Below are 14873 nucleotides of genomic sequence, written 5' to 3'. Positions count from 1 at the left end.
TCAAAACCCAGACATTACCAAATGTTTCTGTAGTGATTGTTACAGTAGTAACAATTTTAGCTCATTTGAGCAGAAATCAAAAACGCTGGCCAGAACATGACTAGCAAGCATAGCTTTGAATAGTCACACACACAAATGTGTGTTTCAGTAGTGACAATTCATAAAGTTACACACAGGTTTTTAGACTTTGGGACACATTTATTTCAAAACAGTGGGATATAACTGCCCACCATTTGGCCATGAGGGACAAGGATGCAGTCTCAGTTCCTGCTTTAACGTGCAGGGTTGTGGCTAAACACAGGCTCCGCCTATGGACTAAAGCTCTGCGTTTCGGTAGAGACAAGAAAACGTGGGACAGCATTTTCTGAGGAGCTTTTTTTATTCAGAAATTTAATTCATGATAACAATTTTCATGTTCATATCAAAGGAAACCAAAAAAAGATCTTAAAAAACACATGCATCATTACCATTTTACTTTTGTTTACTTTTTTCCCTGTTATGATTTCGGCAGATATGCTTGACTTGGACAATTTCTCCAGCCCAGAGGGCAGCCCAGAAGACTCTTGGCTGGGGAAAAACCAACCTTGTGCATCCTTCGTCTTTCTTTTTCTTGCTTATTTACCTGCTCACCTTCTAGTCATTTCCGCTCACATATTTATACAGACAATGAAAATTCATTCCATTTACACTTGTGTCAAATATGGTCAAGATGCTTCCTGGGTGTGTTACACCAGGCTTTTTGTGCAGTGATATAATCACCAATTATATATTGATGCAAGATATAAAGAGACCCTCTGAGTCACACGAAGCATTGTCTCTTTTGTATCTGTTTCTCATGTGCAGAAAAAATTCAAATAATTCAGTATGCCTACACTCCCTCACCACCACCTGCAGTCTGACCAGACCACATTTTAGGCTAGAAAGATTCAATAAATCACAAAAAGTGCAACAGAATTTTTTGTGTTTATAAGGAAACTGTATTAGGCTAGATTTGCCATATCCTGTATAACGGGCTGGCCTCAAGTTAGCAATTATGCAGTCTATGCAGTTGCTATACACTGTTTTTTATTTTTGTTTACAGGCTCTGTGTAAATAAGGGATGGCATTCTATCACTTTTTCATTTCCAGTTTCTTAAATGAATACCTTGAGTAGTGATCTGATATTCCTTTTTTAGAAAAACTACTCAGCTTAAAAAAACAGGCTAAAAAGTAGGCTCTCTTGATCAAACTACTCAAGCACTCCACAACCCTACAGGAAGAAAGCCACAGCTGAAAACATCACATTACACAATGTGATTTTTGTCCTGCTAATATCCAGCATTTTCTGCTGATATTGGCGAAATAATGTTACCTGGTGTTGGATGGATGCCGTCTCTTCTCTGTATTTTTTTGATACATACAGTTTAGCATTCTGCCAATACGATGATATACTGAGAAAAGTATTTTATGGCATCATTTATGATGATTGATGATAACGTATTGGCTCTTTTCCGACCATTAATTTGAACCATCGTCTGCCCCGATAGTGTGAAACTGCTTCATTCAAGCCCCAGACCCACTGTGTATTAATAAAGCACATTTTACTCAGATATGGGGGTTTTGCTGATTGGTTCAGAGCACACTCTCTATGGTTGGATTATTAGGCGGGCTCCTTTTTTCTCAGAATTCATTGTTCGTGAAGGCCGGGGTGACATTTTACTTCATCATCCAGCATTCGCCCAGTTGTCCTACCATTACTCCATGACTTGGAAGCCTCTCAAACATATTTCTCCCACAGTGCGATAAGCAGTGAACACTTGCCAGGGCACCGTTTCTTGTCACAAAACCTGCTTAAGGCTTCCTGCTCAGCTTTTGGTTTAGAAATATCATCCAATTAGCAATAAAAGAAGCAATAATAGCACAGTCAACAGTGTCGACAGCAGATTTATTTGAAATGACTATCCTGTCCTCCAACAAGAGTGCTGGCAAAATAGAAGGATTGTCTTGGCCAAGATTTTTTAGTTGAATGTGAATTTTTCACACTATTAGGGGAGTTGCTGTGTGTTTATGAGCAAATGAGGCTCCACTGAAAAAGGTAGTGCTGATTAATATATGTACATCATTTCCACGTTAGTAAAATAAGATGCAGCAACGCAATTATTGTCAAAGATAAAATTGTCTTTCAGTATTTGAATCACATCAATTCAATGCTTTTTCAGTGGAGTGTATGTGTGTTTGTTTATAGTATAAATCTTTTGCTCTCAGTCAACAGAATTGTGCTGCTTCTAAAACCAAGTAAATCCTGGGTTGTTTCTTTCCTTATAGTACCACGGAATCATGGGCAGAACAATGTTCTTGATATCGATTATGATATCGAACTGGGTAACACAGAAGAAGAAGTAAAAGATGACCCAGGTAAGTGGGCTCATTTCTCTGCAGTGCACTTTGGCTCCATTTTCCATCCTCTACTGTCAATACTGACTACATCTCAACTGGACAGAAGATCAATACATGCAGCAGTGCAGGCAAAGTGTGAACTATGAGAGTTGCCCATTCTATATTCTACATGTATTGTCCCCTTCATATACCTTACACACCATTCCATTGCCCTTCCAAGATTTATTATTATTTCTCCTGTTCGGAAATGCCAGCAAGCCCTTCCCATTATGTGAACACTTTATGGATAATGGTCCAACTGATATGGTCCACAATTACTTGGAATAAAATTGTGTTACATTAAACTGACATTAAAGTTACTCTTACATCAAATTCCTCTTGTAAAGTAACCATTTCTGAAATGGTGGTGCATGTAAAAGTCAGAGAGTACTCTTCATTCAGGTCATTTCCAGTCAAAACTGCCATTAAGTACAGATTATTAGTTTTTCAGTGTCAGGAAAAGAAGCAGAAAACATACAGAAAATTACACAGGTGCCTGAACAGCTGATCATTTCATTTTTTCAGTATTTAATATGTTATTATAGCTTCCAGACTGCTTTTATTTTTCAACCTCCAAAGTTCAGTCTTAGAAGTTGGTTGTGTTTTCTGCTTCTCATGATCCAAATATACCCAATGATGTTGAGGACTGAACTCCAGGGTGACCATTCCATTGTTCTGAGAACAGCTTCTTTGTTTGATTTATAAGCTTTCTTCCTTACGTCAGTAGCATCTTCTTTACAACTACACATCATTTCAGACTCTTAGTGCGGAGTTGTCGTCTCACAGTGGAAGGATGGACAGAAACCTCTGCGGATTTATTTAGAAATGAAGTAAGAGTGGAGCTTCATTATCTCCTCTCTCTCAAAGATGAAAGTGCTGTTTATGTGATGGGAGCAGTGTTGGTGGTCAACCTGGTCATTTTTTGAATTCCAGTTTTAGAAACTTTACTTATTTTCCTTTGATTTCCTCCTCCCTTATTCAAGCAGATTGTCTTACATCTAATCTCCTCAGATATATCTCTTGAAAAATGAGCTTGTACTAATGTCCATTTTGTCTGGAAGTGAAATAAATGAACGGCGGTCTCTGACTTTACCTAACATGGCATATAACATCCTGTCTGAGTAAATAGCTGCTTCTAGGCTCACTGTTGAAATATCTGCTACACATTCTGTCTGACCTGGTTTCTGGTCATAAGATTAAGCCTAGTCTTGGAAAGTACACTTGTTTTCGACTGAGACTCCTTTTTTAGTCTAGAACAAGGTTTAATCTGTGTCTGGGCACTCGGCCCACATCATTATCCATGGTGTCACGTGTATACAGTTAAAAAATGAGGTCAGAAGTACATAAATTGTCTAATGATTTAATCATGGCACTCAGCACTAACAAGGGATCAGCAGTCTGGCATGGAGAGAGCTTTCGTTGGCTCATAAACACTTGTGAATATCCATTTCCATGACAAAATGATGGATGCCGGCCTTATCCCTGTTTAAAACTCATGTTTAGCTGCATTAGTATTCAGAGACAGGATTTTTTTTTTAGATACGGCAACATTTTTGAACAGTTTAGTAATGCTTTGCTTCACAGAGGCTGGATATCTGAGCTGCTCGTTTGATCATGGTCTCTGTGGCTGGATCCAGGTCAGAGAGGGTGATGTGCACTGGGAGACAGTACCAGACCCTTCAGGTAAACACTTTACTAAGTTGGTTCTACATTTTAAAAGTCTATTAATGCTGTAGTTTGGCAAAAAACTGTTTCATAGTTTCATCTTTGTACCCAATAAAGCAGAAGGCATGTTTTGTGTTTGAAGTTTGCTTTTTTAGGCCAAAGAAACTTTTAACCACCAGTTTTATGTAGTGCAAACTGCAGGCCTAAATCATCACATACTTACTTTAAATTGTGTTAATAAGACTGCCAAGGTTTTTTGTTAAAACTGAAATTTGTGAGTTCAGACCATGCCTTCAGCATGTTGATAGTATGAGAGACGACTGACTGAGGGAAGGGGGAGAACTCTGAGAACTTGAGCTGGAGTTCTGGGCAGCTTCTGCCTGTAGCTAGAAGGCCACATCCCTCTAAGCTGTAGCAGGACTGATGTAAGACTGAGGAACTGGAAGGAGATGGGTTAGCAGTGGAGACTGTGAGTGCTGCATCCCAGGCAAGGAAGGTGAGGCTGTTCAGTTATACAGCATAAGATTGGAAAAAAAAGGGGCTTGAGGCAAGGGGCTTCCCCCCAAACTTCACTTATAACATAACAACATGAAGTAACAGTACTGAGTCAGGGGGGAAAAAAACTGAAGATGGTGTCCTTGCACTGCTGTGAGCCACCCTGTAAATCCTGAAGTAACCATTTAAAACTCAGAGGCGTTGGAGTTTGCAGATTGAGTTTTTTGGACCATGTCATGTGTTTACGAATTAACATGCATAACCTCGAAAAGAAGGTCTGGCTTGATGTTTAGGTCTCAAAGGCAAAATCAGCATTAGAGTGATGAAGACTCGCTTACATAAGTTTTGACTGAGTTCTCTTTGAAAACTCTTGCCATCATCACATTCACCCAGAAAGAGTCCGAAGTGTAACCAGTGTTACAATACGTCCTTGCAAATCCTCCAAACTTACATGGTGCAGCATTAAGTAAGCTCAAATAGACTTGCTTATATGGTTTCTGACATTGTGTGACATGTTATCTATAGACAGGGACTAAAGTAAGTGACATAGCTAAAACTCTAGTAACATCTATCTCAAAGCCTGTATTTTGTCTGTAAATGTGTTAATTTGTATTTATAATAGTATATCATACAAGGTCAGAACCCACATAAGAAAGTCTATTTGAGAGTACTTAAAACTACATTATGTAAGTTTTTGGGGATTTGGAGACATCTCTGGTTGACATGTGTAATTGCCTCAATGTCTCGGACCCTGCGAGTGGATCAATTTAATGACTGCGACCATGTTGACTGAGTATTCAAAGATAATTTAATCAAAGCTGAGAATGACAATTACATTTGTGCTAATGGGATTTTTAAAATTATTAGTACTATTATTATGATTTTTACTTTGAGTAAAATCTTAATGGTGATAAAAATGAATACATGTTTGTAAAGTTCCACACAGTGATTAGTGGATACTAATATTTCCATCCATCCATCCTCCCTTAACCGCTTATCCGGGTCCGGGTTGTGGGGGCAGCAGCCTAAGCAAAGAGGCCCAGGCCTCCCTTTTCCCTGCCACGTCCTCCAGCTCTTCCGGAGGGATACCGAGGTGTTCCCAAGACAGTCGAGAGATCTTGTCCCTTCAACATGTCCTGGGTCTTCCGCGGGGTCTCCTCCCCATTGGGAATGTCTGGAACACCTCTCTAGGGAGGCGTGGACAGATATCATTCGAGTCTAAGAGACAGACAGCACTCGGTCTCAGATTAACACATGGAGTAAGCTCAGCAACAAGTGAAAACTAATTTTCAATATTAAAGTGAGCGCAGAAGGAGCATGTGGCACGGCAAAATGGCACAGCTAATTCATTTGAATGGTACCTTACAACAACAAAAAACTGCTTAGGAGGTTCAAAGCTACATCGAGATGGCTGCAGCTCTTCTGAGTTGAGGACAATGATTTGTTTATATCTTTGCTTCACAGTAATTAAGCAGGGAACTACAGCCTTATTATCCAGAAGTGTGTGTGTGTGTGTGTGTGTGGGGGGGGGGGGGGGGGGGGGGGGGGGGGACTACAAAGAGTGGTGATAAGCATCAACAGCACTGTGTCCTTTCTGCTTGTGAGTATATAACTTAGTTTTGTGCTGGGTAAAGTGCAGTTTACAGCTTTAATTGGTTTCTGAATGTGGCTAGTGTTGGTACGCCACTGTTCATTAAAGCACATATTTTTATTTTAGTATTTGTTAGCTATTATATTTCTGATTCTGTGGTGTTGTTTTGTGATGGGAATGCTGAAGAAAATCAAAAACTGTGTGTGGATAGTTACTACAAACAGAGAAGCCTAGTGCCCACGGTTTATTGGATAAGGGGGGTTGTGCCCCCTCAAGCACTTTATTGACAGAACAAAAGACTCTGATGATGTAGCATCATCTGTGAGTTGAGATTGAGGGGCAAATGTATCTTTGCTAAAGCATTTTGTGCTCCAGACACCTGATGAACAACTGATCAGATTACCTTTTAGTCTAAAAAAGTCAAAAAACCCAAAAAGGGAAAAAGAATGGACAGAATTGTTGGCCAGTTTGTGGAGAACTTGTATTAGATTACATTTCCTGAATTACAGCTTTATATGGCCATAAACTTCCAGCATCAAAAACATATTTTATACTGGTAATCTGTATTGACATCTATGCCTATACAGCCCACATGTGTAAAGTAAACTGCAAAAACAGCTCATTTTGAATGAAATGTTTATGTGAAGTATGTGAAAGCAGGAGTGTCTCAGCTCAAAGAACTTTTTTAATGAGCCACAGTGAGTCAGAACAGAGCTCATTTACATATATTAGTCTTAAAGGCGCAGTAACAGCCTGTTTAATTTGATGGTCATGTAAAAGGTCATATAAAAATGAAATGCAACCACTCAAATGTCATAAGTGGACCTTGGGAGAAAAAAAACAATAAAATGCACGTAAAATGTAGGAAATGAGCACTTTAACTGTTAAGAGAATGTGATTGCACTGTAGCTGAATGAAATTGGTTGGCTGTGACGCAGGGGGCAAGTATCTGACCATCTCCGAGGTGCTGGGAAAGAGGAGTGGACGTGGAGCCCAGCTGGTTCTCCCGCTGACCATGCCCTGGAACGAGGGCAACCTGTGTCTGGCTTTCCGACATAAGATGGCGGGTCACCACGTGGGCATGCTGCAAGTGTTCGTGCAGAAGGGCCGTCAGCACAGCCCAGCCGTGTGGGGTCGAACAGGTGGGAGCGGCTGGAGATCCACGCAGATCACACTGTGGGGCAACGGACTGGAAAGTGTGAGTACACGCTTCAGAGAGTTAGCAGAGCAGTACTGAAGGGATATTTTGCCCAAAAATATGACCAGTGACTAACAGTCAATGGTAGTCTTATATCAGCTTGTGTGCTTAAAGCTATGTAGCCACTGCGACTTCACTGATTGAGCAATAGAAACAATTCTAAGACACATTTCTCAGCTTTCAGATTTCAGTTAAGTTTTGAAGTTTTATTGCAAAATGCTGGAAACTTTATTTGTAACAATTTTGGATAAACGTTTTTGAAAAGAAAAATTGATGTATAATGGCTAACAATCCAATAAATGTGTTCTTTACTGTGTAATGTTTACTCTCAGCAAAGAAAAAAAAGAAGAAATTTCTTGAAAGTCGTCTTTTTTTTTTTTTGTAAGCCAGGAAGGTATGCACCTGTTTGCTCTGCTGCTCTGGTTTGAGGTTGGCTTTTAGAAGAATCTCATTGCAGACCTCATACTAAGACAAATAATAAGACACAGTGAATCACAGGCACGTGGCATTCTAGCATTTACATCAGTGATCAGCCTGTCTTTAGCCCTTGGAAGTTATTATTGAGTTACTGGTAACATTTTTTGTAAATATAATTACATATTTCCTTGATTAATTACATAATTACACAAGAATTTACATTACATTCATTTTGCATTCTGTTAAAAGTTAAAATCTGCATATCTGATTTTTTCTGTTTGTTTCAACAGTCTGAAGTGACAAAAAGCACACAAAACAAGCTTGTGTGCATAGAAAAAGCTTTTCAGCAAATTCAGATAATCCTCTCCGACTTACAAACACAGATGTGGTATTGACTGAAGGCTTAGAGTCCACAGAATCTCTCCTCTTGTTTCAGTGAACTTCAAGTAAGAAATAATTCATATCAGCTTATACCATGCAACTGTCCACTGCGCTTAGCTTCGGTCAAGTGGTCAGTTTTCCCAGTTTTTGCCATTGAACAGCAATCAGATGATTTTTTAGGAGTTAGGGATGTCAAATTTTTCATTCTTGAAGTCCAGTCGAACCCAGTACTATCCAAAAAAATATTAAATATTTCAGAACAGCAGTCATCAACCGTCCTAAAGAGCTCTGACCTGCATTTAACTTGCTACCCCTCCTTAATTGACACTGACGCTTCTGATGCAGCCAGTCATGGATTTATTAGTACGTTAATTAGCTCGAGCAGGTCTACCAGATTGCGGTTGGAGCTGGAGTCTGTAGGAAGGTAGATCTTCAGGTCCAGGGTTGGAGACCACCAGTACATCTTTCTGACTTTCTCCACCTTAAATAAACAGTAAACACTGCTAAAGCCTTTTGTCACATACCACTATATGAAGCACATGTGGAAATGCAGATTTTCCACAATAATGAATGGCGATTTTGTAGTTTTGTATGTTTTGATGTTGGATTTCTATGTTGAATTTCTGTTTACATAGTAAACATAGTCCGTGCTTGCAGTCAGAGGCTCATTTTTATTATAATAAAATGTATCCCTTCTCATATTATCATCCTGATATTTAACAGCTTTATCAAATATCGTATTTTATGTGCATATCATGCAACCATAGTTAGAAATAAACCCTGCAGGAAAAGGAGATCAGGAGATCAGGAGGGCTGGTGATCCTGTTATGAGAGTCAATGAAACCCTCAGTCTTTGCTATGCGTTATTCTCAGTGATGTGAAGTGACAGCTGTGCAGATTTCTTCACACGTTGCGACATCTAATGAAATTTTTAGATCTTCTGAGACATAAAGAAACAATTTCATTTCACAGTTTACTTATTGAATTGAGATTCTTTTTGGAAAAACTCAGAGGTTAGCAGTTCTGAAGAGCCCACAGCCATTTCACATTTGTGTTGCGTGCCAGTGCCTGATGTGTCATGAGTCGGCCTGACAGGAGTGAAATAATCAGGGGCTGTAAAATCAGATCCTGGAGCAGAACAGGACAGAAACAGGGCCAACTGGAGGACTTAAGGACAAAAACAGCAAGAGCTCTATTAACCTGTCTGAAAATTAGAATTTACTGCTCAGTTGTAAATCTTGATAAGTGTAGTTATCACTGACATTTTAATGTACATTTGATTTACAACACAATTATTTATATGAAACTGAGGACTCCTATAATTAATTATGGTTACTTACATAAAGAGTGTCATTTACATTCAGTCTGCAATCTCTTTCAGGCTGCATGTCTGACATTTTTATGATTGTTTTGTTGTCAGAAAAAGGTAAAAAAAATTTAGGATTTTTTTTTTCTTTTTGCAAAAATGGAGTGTACACACATAACTTTTCCTCAAATTCAAATAAGAAAAAAATCCACTCTACTTACAAACCGAAACACAGATGGAATAATTAGAATCTGCATTTTCCTGAGAATTTGTCCAATTTGTCTTTAATGAGCTGTAAGTGAGAGACTTGTGTACAGAATGCAAGAAGATGCTTTTCAGCAAAGGTGGCTGATACAGCAGTAAATATCATATGTTAAGAAATATTCATGTTCTAGGGTGTCATGATACACCGGTAACTTAGAGCAGACAAAACCGGACCAGTAGTGCCACAATAAAAGATAACTATCAAGTTTATAGCCCTTTTTAAGATGGATTAGTACCTCTGGGGAGGCGATATTGTTTGAGTGACAAAACTGCCATTGTCCATAGTATTAAGTCTGCTGAGCAAAATCCTTCCATAGCCCTATTTGAGCTGGATTAGTTTTACCAGGTAACACAATTTGTAAGGGACTTCACCAGTTAGTATGGGATACAATAACCTTGTAATTTCCCTAAATTACCTAAGATAACCTCGATCACATACAAAGTGGCTGGTGCAAAAAGTATGGTATTTTCTTTGTGTTTTTAATATCTTAAACTGGGCAAATAAATAGAAATTGTGTACTAAAATTTGCATTAAATTGCCATCTTCAGTGTTTTTTGTTTTTGCAGAGGTTATGTTAGAGGATGTCTTTCAAACAACAAAATGTATTTTGACCAGAATGTTCAAACTTTTGCATATGACGGTCACATAATTTACTACGATAACAATAAATATCATACTGCCCACCCCTACTTTTCAAGACGTTTAAGTGACCGTGTTGTTACTTGCTGCTTGGAACTGATTGATGTGCACACTTTTCCAGGTGATACTGAAGGGTGAGCGCAGGAGAGGCCGGACCGGTGAGCTGGCACTGGACGACATCAGCCTGAGGAGAGGAGCGTGTCAGGAAGAGCACAACCTGAGGAGGCTCTAACAGCAACATCTGCACAGACTCTTCACAAGTAGCTGCAGCCGCCCACATTGAGGGACATGCTTTCCCTGGCAGTTCCCTTGAGGCTCTGGTGCGTTTCCTCCAGCCTCCTGCCCAGGCTGCCAGTGCATGCTACAGTAGTGCTCCATGCCTACAGTAACCAGATCAAATTGTGAATATAGCAAAACTAAATTGGGAAAAACTAATTCTGAACAAGAACAATGTGTCAATTTTTCTACGTCACCACTCTTCAATTTCCAGTTGACCGCAACGCTCAAATACAGAAGAACGGAATGGTCACATATGCTCTTAAGACTGCCTTTTTAAAGCCTTAAACTAACCAACGAGAGCATTATGTGCTTCATCAGGGCACTTAAGCGCTACCTGAGAGACAACCTGTTTCCATTGTACTATTGTAAATGTATCCGTGTGTATATAGCTATATATATATATATATATTTCAAAAACCCATATATGCTTTGCTGGTGCATAATTTCAGTATGTGAATTCTTCATGTATAAGTGATGCAGGGCAATGTTTACACAACCCAACTTCATGTTTTCTTGACATTATGTATATTGTAAATTACAAACCAGTAAAATTGTTTTGCATTACAGTTTCTAAGTGGCTGTATCAGCCATCCTATATTGGCATATGATACTAATGCTCACCCTTTAAACCTTACAGTAGAGTCAGATCTTTTTGACCTGAAATCCTGTGGTCCTCAGTGACCCTCACTCTTGTTTTAATAGACAGATGATGTCAGTATTTAAAAATGTATGCCAATAAAAGTCATGAACATTAGATGTACACCTTGTACGAATGAGCAGTGCATGCTGGTTTTTGTTAATGGATGATTACATACAGCGTGAGTTAAGATTAATACAGATCAATGAAAATGACATGTGACCTGCTAGCAGTTAAGACAGGAGTGCTTCTGAAGATCTAAGTTAAACTTGGTTCAGCCTAAATAAAAAGATTTAAGGGGGGACCGGAGGGTCATGTCCTTTCCAGTGTTTGGAGAGAGTGAGTTATTCCTGCTATTATTTCCTGCAGTCTTGTGACTGAAGCTTTTTAATGATGTGCTTTTGGTTAACTTTGGCAAAAAAAAATTATATTAAGTATATCAGGATATACATAGCTTTCTTTATTATGGCCTGTATTAGCAAATAATTGGATTCCTTTAATATGAAGATTTACTATTTGCATTATTAATTGGAAAAGTGAGCAATAAACACTTTAAGACTTAGTTAATGCAAGTATGCAATATTGGGCATGATTATCTAAATGTATGTTATTACTATAACTTAATATTGTAATCAAGAGATTATTCAAGTTTTCAAAAAAGTTTGCATCAAAAATGCAGCATTTATTCATGATAGTTTGACCTAAAAAAAAAAACCCTCTTTTAAATAATTACTTTTAGTTCAGTTTATCCGTGTTAGGTTGGTAAAATGTGTTGAAACCTTCTGAGCTTGCTTGTGCTTAGCTCCCGCAAACCATGGTCACATTTATTAATATAGTTAATGGGTGTTTACAGCCTGTTAATTGTGTTGACCAACACCACAATTCAGAATTTATAGCACATCTTAAGGTGTTGATGACTCATTTATTATTTTCTATTATTTAAGTCCCTAGAGCCGCAAGATAAGAATAAGAAGCATAAGAAGCAGATGTTGCCAATCGTACACTAATAAGATGTGAATTTAAGCAATTAATTCATGCACAACAATTAGCAATTGTGCCAATACATGCCATAATAAAACAACCTAATGCACAGTGAATACACCATTTAGAAGCACTGCTTTTGGATTTTATTAAACAAATAAGACCCCCACAGTATGTGTCCTTTAATTATTTAAAATGATCTTTCAACAATTATGGTCTATATCTGTGTAATTGTACAATCATTTGTTGACTTTAATGTTCAGGAACAACAAGGATGTCTACCATCGTGAGTTTGGTGCTATGAACAGTGTGTCTCCCCCTGCCACACCCCAAAAGCTGAAATGAAACCTGCACCACTGGCCTTATCCAACCCAATTAATCCAGCTGTATAAGGCTCTATAGGGAAGCTTAGGACGGTCCGGTGAAATTTAACAGTAGGGGCAGTAAAGATCATCCTGCAAGACCACATCATATTGATTGGTGGTTAGGTACAGTGCTACTCTGAATCAGGTCATAGACAACCGTAACATCCAAAAGGATTTACCCTGAAATGGCTCTATAATATCCAGTTTAGTGCCAAACTTCATATTCCACTGATGGAATTTCACTTACCTATTGCTCTCGTTCACATCATGATTAAATTTAAAGTTAAAATCATGAGTTAATACCATTAGTTCTAGCTTTCCCAACATAAGCTTAGGTTTTACTGCAAGCAAGCATTGGGGCTGTATTGCATGCATGTAACTTTATTGTTGCAGTCAGAGGTTCATGCTTACAACTTATGCATCATAAGAAGACAGATTGTATGTACCACCCCAAACCTGGCTAACAATTCATTACCTCATTTCTAAATGCTAAATGATCACTAGACTTTACTAATTAGTTGCAGTGTTTAAGAATAATTCTGCAGACAATAAATGGCAGAAAACAATCAGAAACTACAAACTTGAAAATCTGGAGTGCAATCAGAATCTTTTCAGCAGATTGATTATCCATTTTCTTACAGGTCTACACTATTAGCCACATTCTTCGGATTTAAATAATCATACGGAAGCTCAAGATTCTTGTTTCTTGCTTCTATTTCACCCTCGAGAGCCTTCAGATCTTGCCTGAACTGTTCCATTTTCTGAAGGGGCACAGCCTCGACGAAGAGCTCCTCCGGGTAATATCCAAAAGGATACTGCAGGAATACAAAGGAGGAAGGCATTGTTTAACAACATTGTTATATCCACGAAGTACGAAAAACATTGCAAATACCATTAAAATGTGGTGTGTGATGCAGCAAGAAAACTGCAGAAAAGCACAGTAGAGAACAGCCCCTTAAAAGCATTTAGAAGCTGGTTATTGATTTGTGCCATATTAGGTTCAATTCAGTTAATTATGTTAAAGTACATTATCCAGTACAAAATTGTCCTAGAATTAGGTGTTCAGACTCCTAGTGGTATCAGGCAAACTCCCCAAGAGCATGAGGAAGAAACAGAGGAGATGTGCATACAGGGCAACAAATCCTCCATTCCACCATGTGCTCTATCGATGTGAACACATTGATTCCATGGCTTATTAGCACATCTACACCTGCACAGCATCTTGGGACAGTTTAATTTTGGGTTTTGGCAACTAGAGTAGCTATTAGTGAGGTTTGTGAAACTAGAGCAGTAGCTGTTAGATTACATTTAGACAGACCGGCACAGATATACTATATTTCCTAAAGTATTCACTCACCCATCCAAATCACTGAATTCAGGTGGTCCAATCACTTCTATGGTCAAAGGTGTATAAAACCAAGCACCTAGGCACGCAGACTGCTTCTACAAACATTTGTGAAAGAATGGGTCGCTCTCAGGAGCTCAGTGAATTCCAGCATGGTACCGTGGCAGGAGGCCACCTGTGTAACAAGTGCAGTCATGGATTTTCCTCGCTACTTAATATTCCACAGTCAACTGTCAGTGGTATTATAACGAAGTGGAAGTGATTGGGAATGACAGCCACGAAGTAGTAGGCCACGTTAAGTTACAGAAGGGGGGGGGGGGGGGGGGGGGGGGGGGGTCAGCAGACACTGAGGTGCATAGTGCGCAGAGGTTGCCAACTTTCTGTAGAGTCAATCACAACAGACCTCCAAATTTCATGTGGCTTTCAGATTAGCTCAAGAACAGTGTGTATAGAGCTCAGGTGTAAAGTTTGGCATGGGGTTGTTTTTCCAGGAGTTGAGCTCAGCCCCTCAATTCCAGTGAAAGGAACTCTTAATGCTTCAACAGACTAAGAGATTTTGGACAATTTCATGCTCACAACTTTGTGGGAACAGTTTGGGGACGGCCCCTTCCTGTTCCAACATAGTTGCGGCCCAAAGCAAGGTCCATAGAGACATGGATGAGAGAGTTGTGTGGAAGAACTTGACTGGCTTGCAGAGTCCTGACCACAACCTGAGAACACCTTTGGGATGAGAGAGTGGAGATTGTGAGCCAGGCCTTCTTGTCAGTGTCAGACGTCACAAACGTACTTCTGGAAGAATGGTCAAATTCACATAAGCACACTTCTAAACTTTGTCTGCAAAGGATGGGCCAACATTAAACCCTATGGATTAAGAACGGGATCTCACTTAAGTTC

At 39.1% G+C, this 14873-nt stretch overlaps 2 protein-coding genes across 5 annotated transcripts in view; one reads left to right on the top strand and one right to left on the bottom strand.

The window, feature by feature from the left end:
- Positions 1-12438, top strand: part of npnta (nephronectin a) — a 92268-nt gene extending 79830 nt beyond the window's left edge. For all 4 annotated transcript variants that reach the window (XM_017701408.2, XM_017701406.2, XM_017701407.2 and 1 more), the window contains 4 exons: positions 2305-2394; positions 4000-4098; positions 7105-7364; positions 10494-12438. In XM_017701408.2, coding sequence (XP_017556897.1) covers positions 2305-2394; positions 4000-4098; positions 7105-7364; positions 10494-10604 — 560 coding nt within the window. In that variant the 3' untranslated portion in view covers positions 10605-12438. The remainder of the gene's footprint in view (positions 1-2304; positions 2395-3999; positions 4099-7104; positions 7365-10493) is intronic.
- A 557-nt stretch (positions 12439-12995) lies between these two features.
- The window catches only part of LOC108429564 (polyunsaturated fatty acid lipoxygenase ALOX15B-like), a 28859-nt gene continuing 26981 nt past the window's right edge, over positions 12996-14873 (bottom strand). Inside the window, exon 15 of the mRNA XM_017701398.1 lies at positions 12996-13449. Coding sequence (XP_017556887.1) covers positions 13270-13449 — 180 coding nt within the window. The 3' untranslated portion in view covers positions 12996-13269. The remainder of the gene's footprint in view (positions 13450-14873) is intronic.

Source organism: Pygocentrus nattereri, chromosome 5 (genome assembly GCF_015220715.1).
Source record: "Pygocentrus nattereri isolate fPygNat1 chromosome 5, fPygNat1.pri, whole genome shotgun sequence".
NCBI lineage: Eukaryota > Metazoa > Chordata > Actinopteri > Characiformes > Serrasalmidae > Pygocentrus > Pygocentrus nattereri.
The sequence above is the reverse complement of the archived record's forward strand: the minus strand, read 5'-3'. Positions and strand labels throughout refer to the sequence as shown.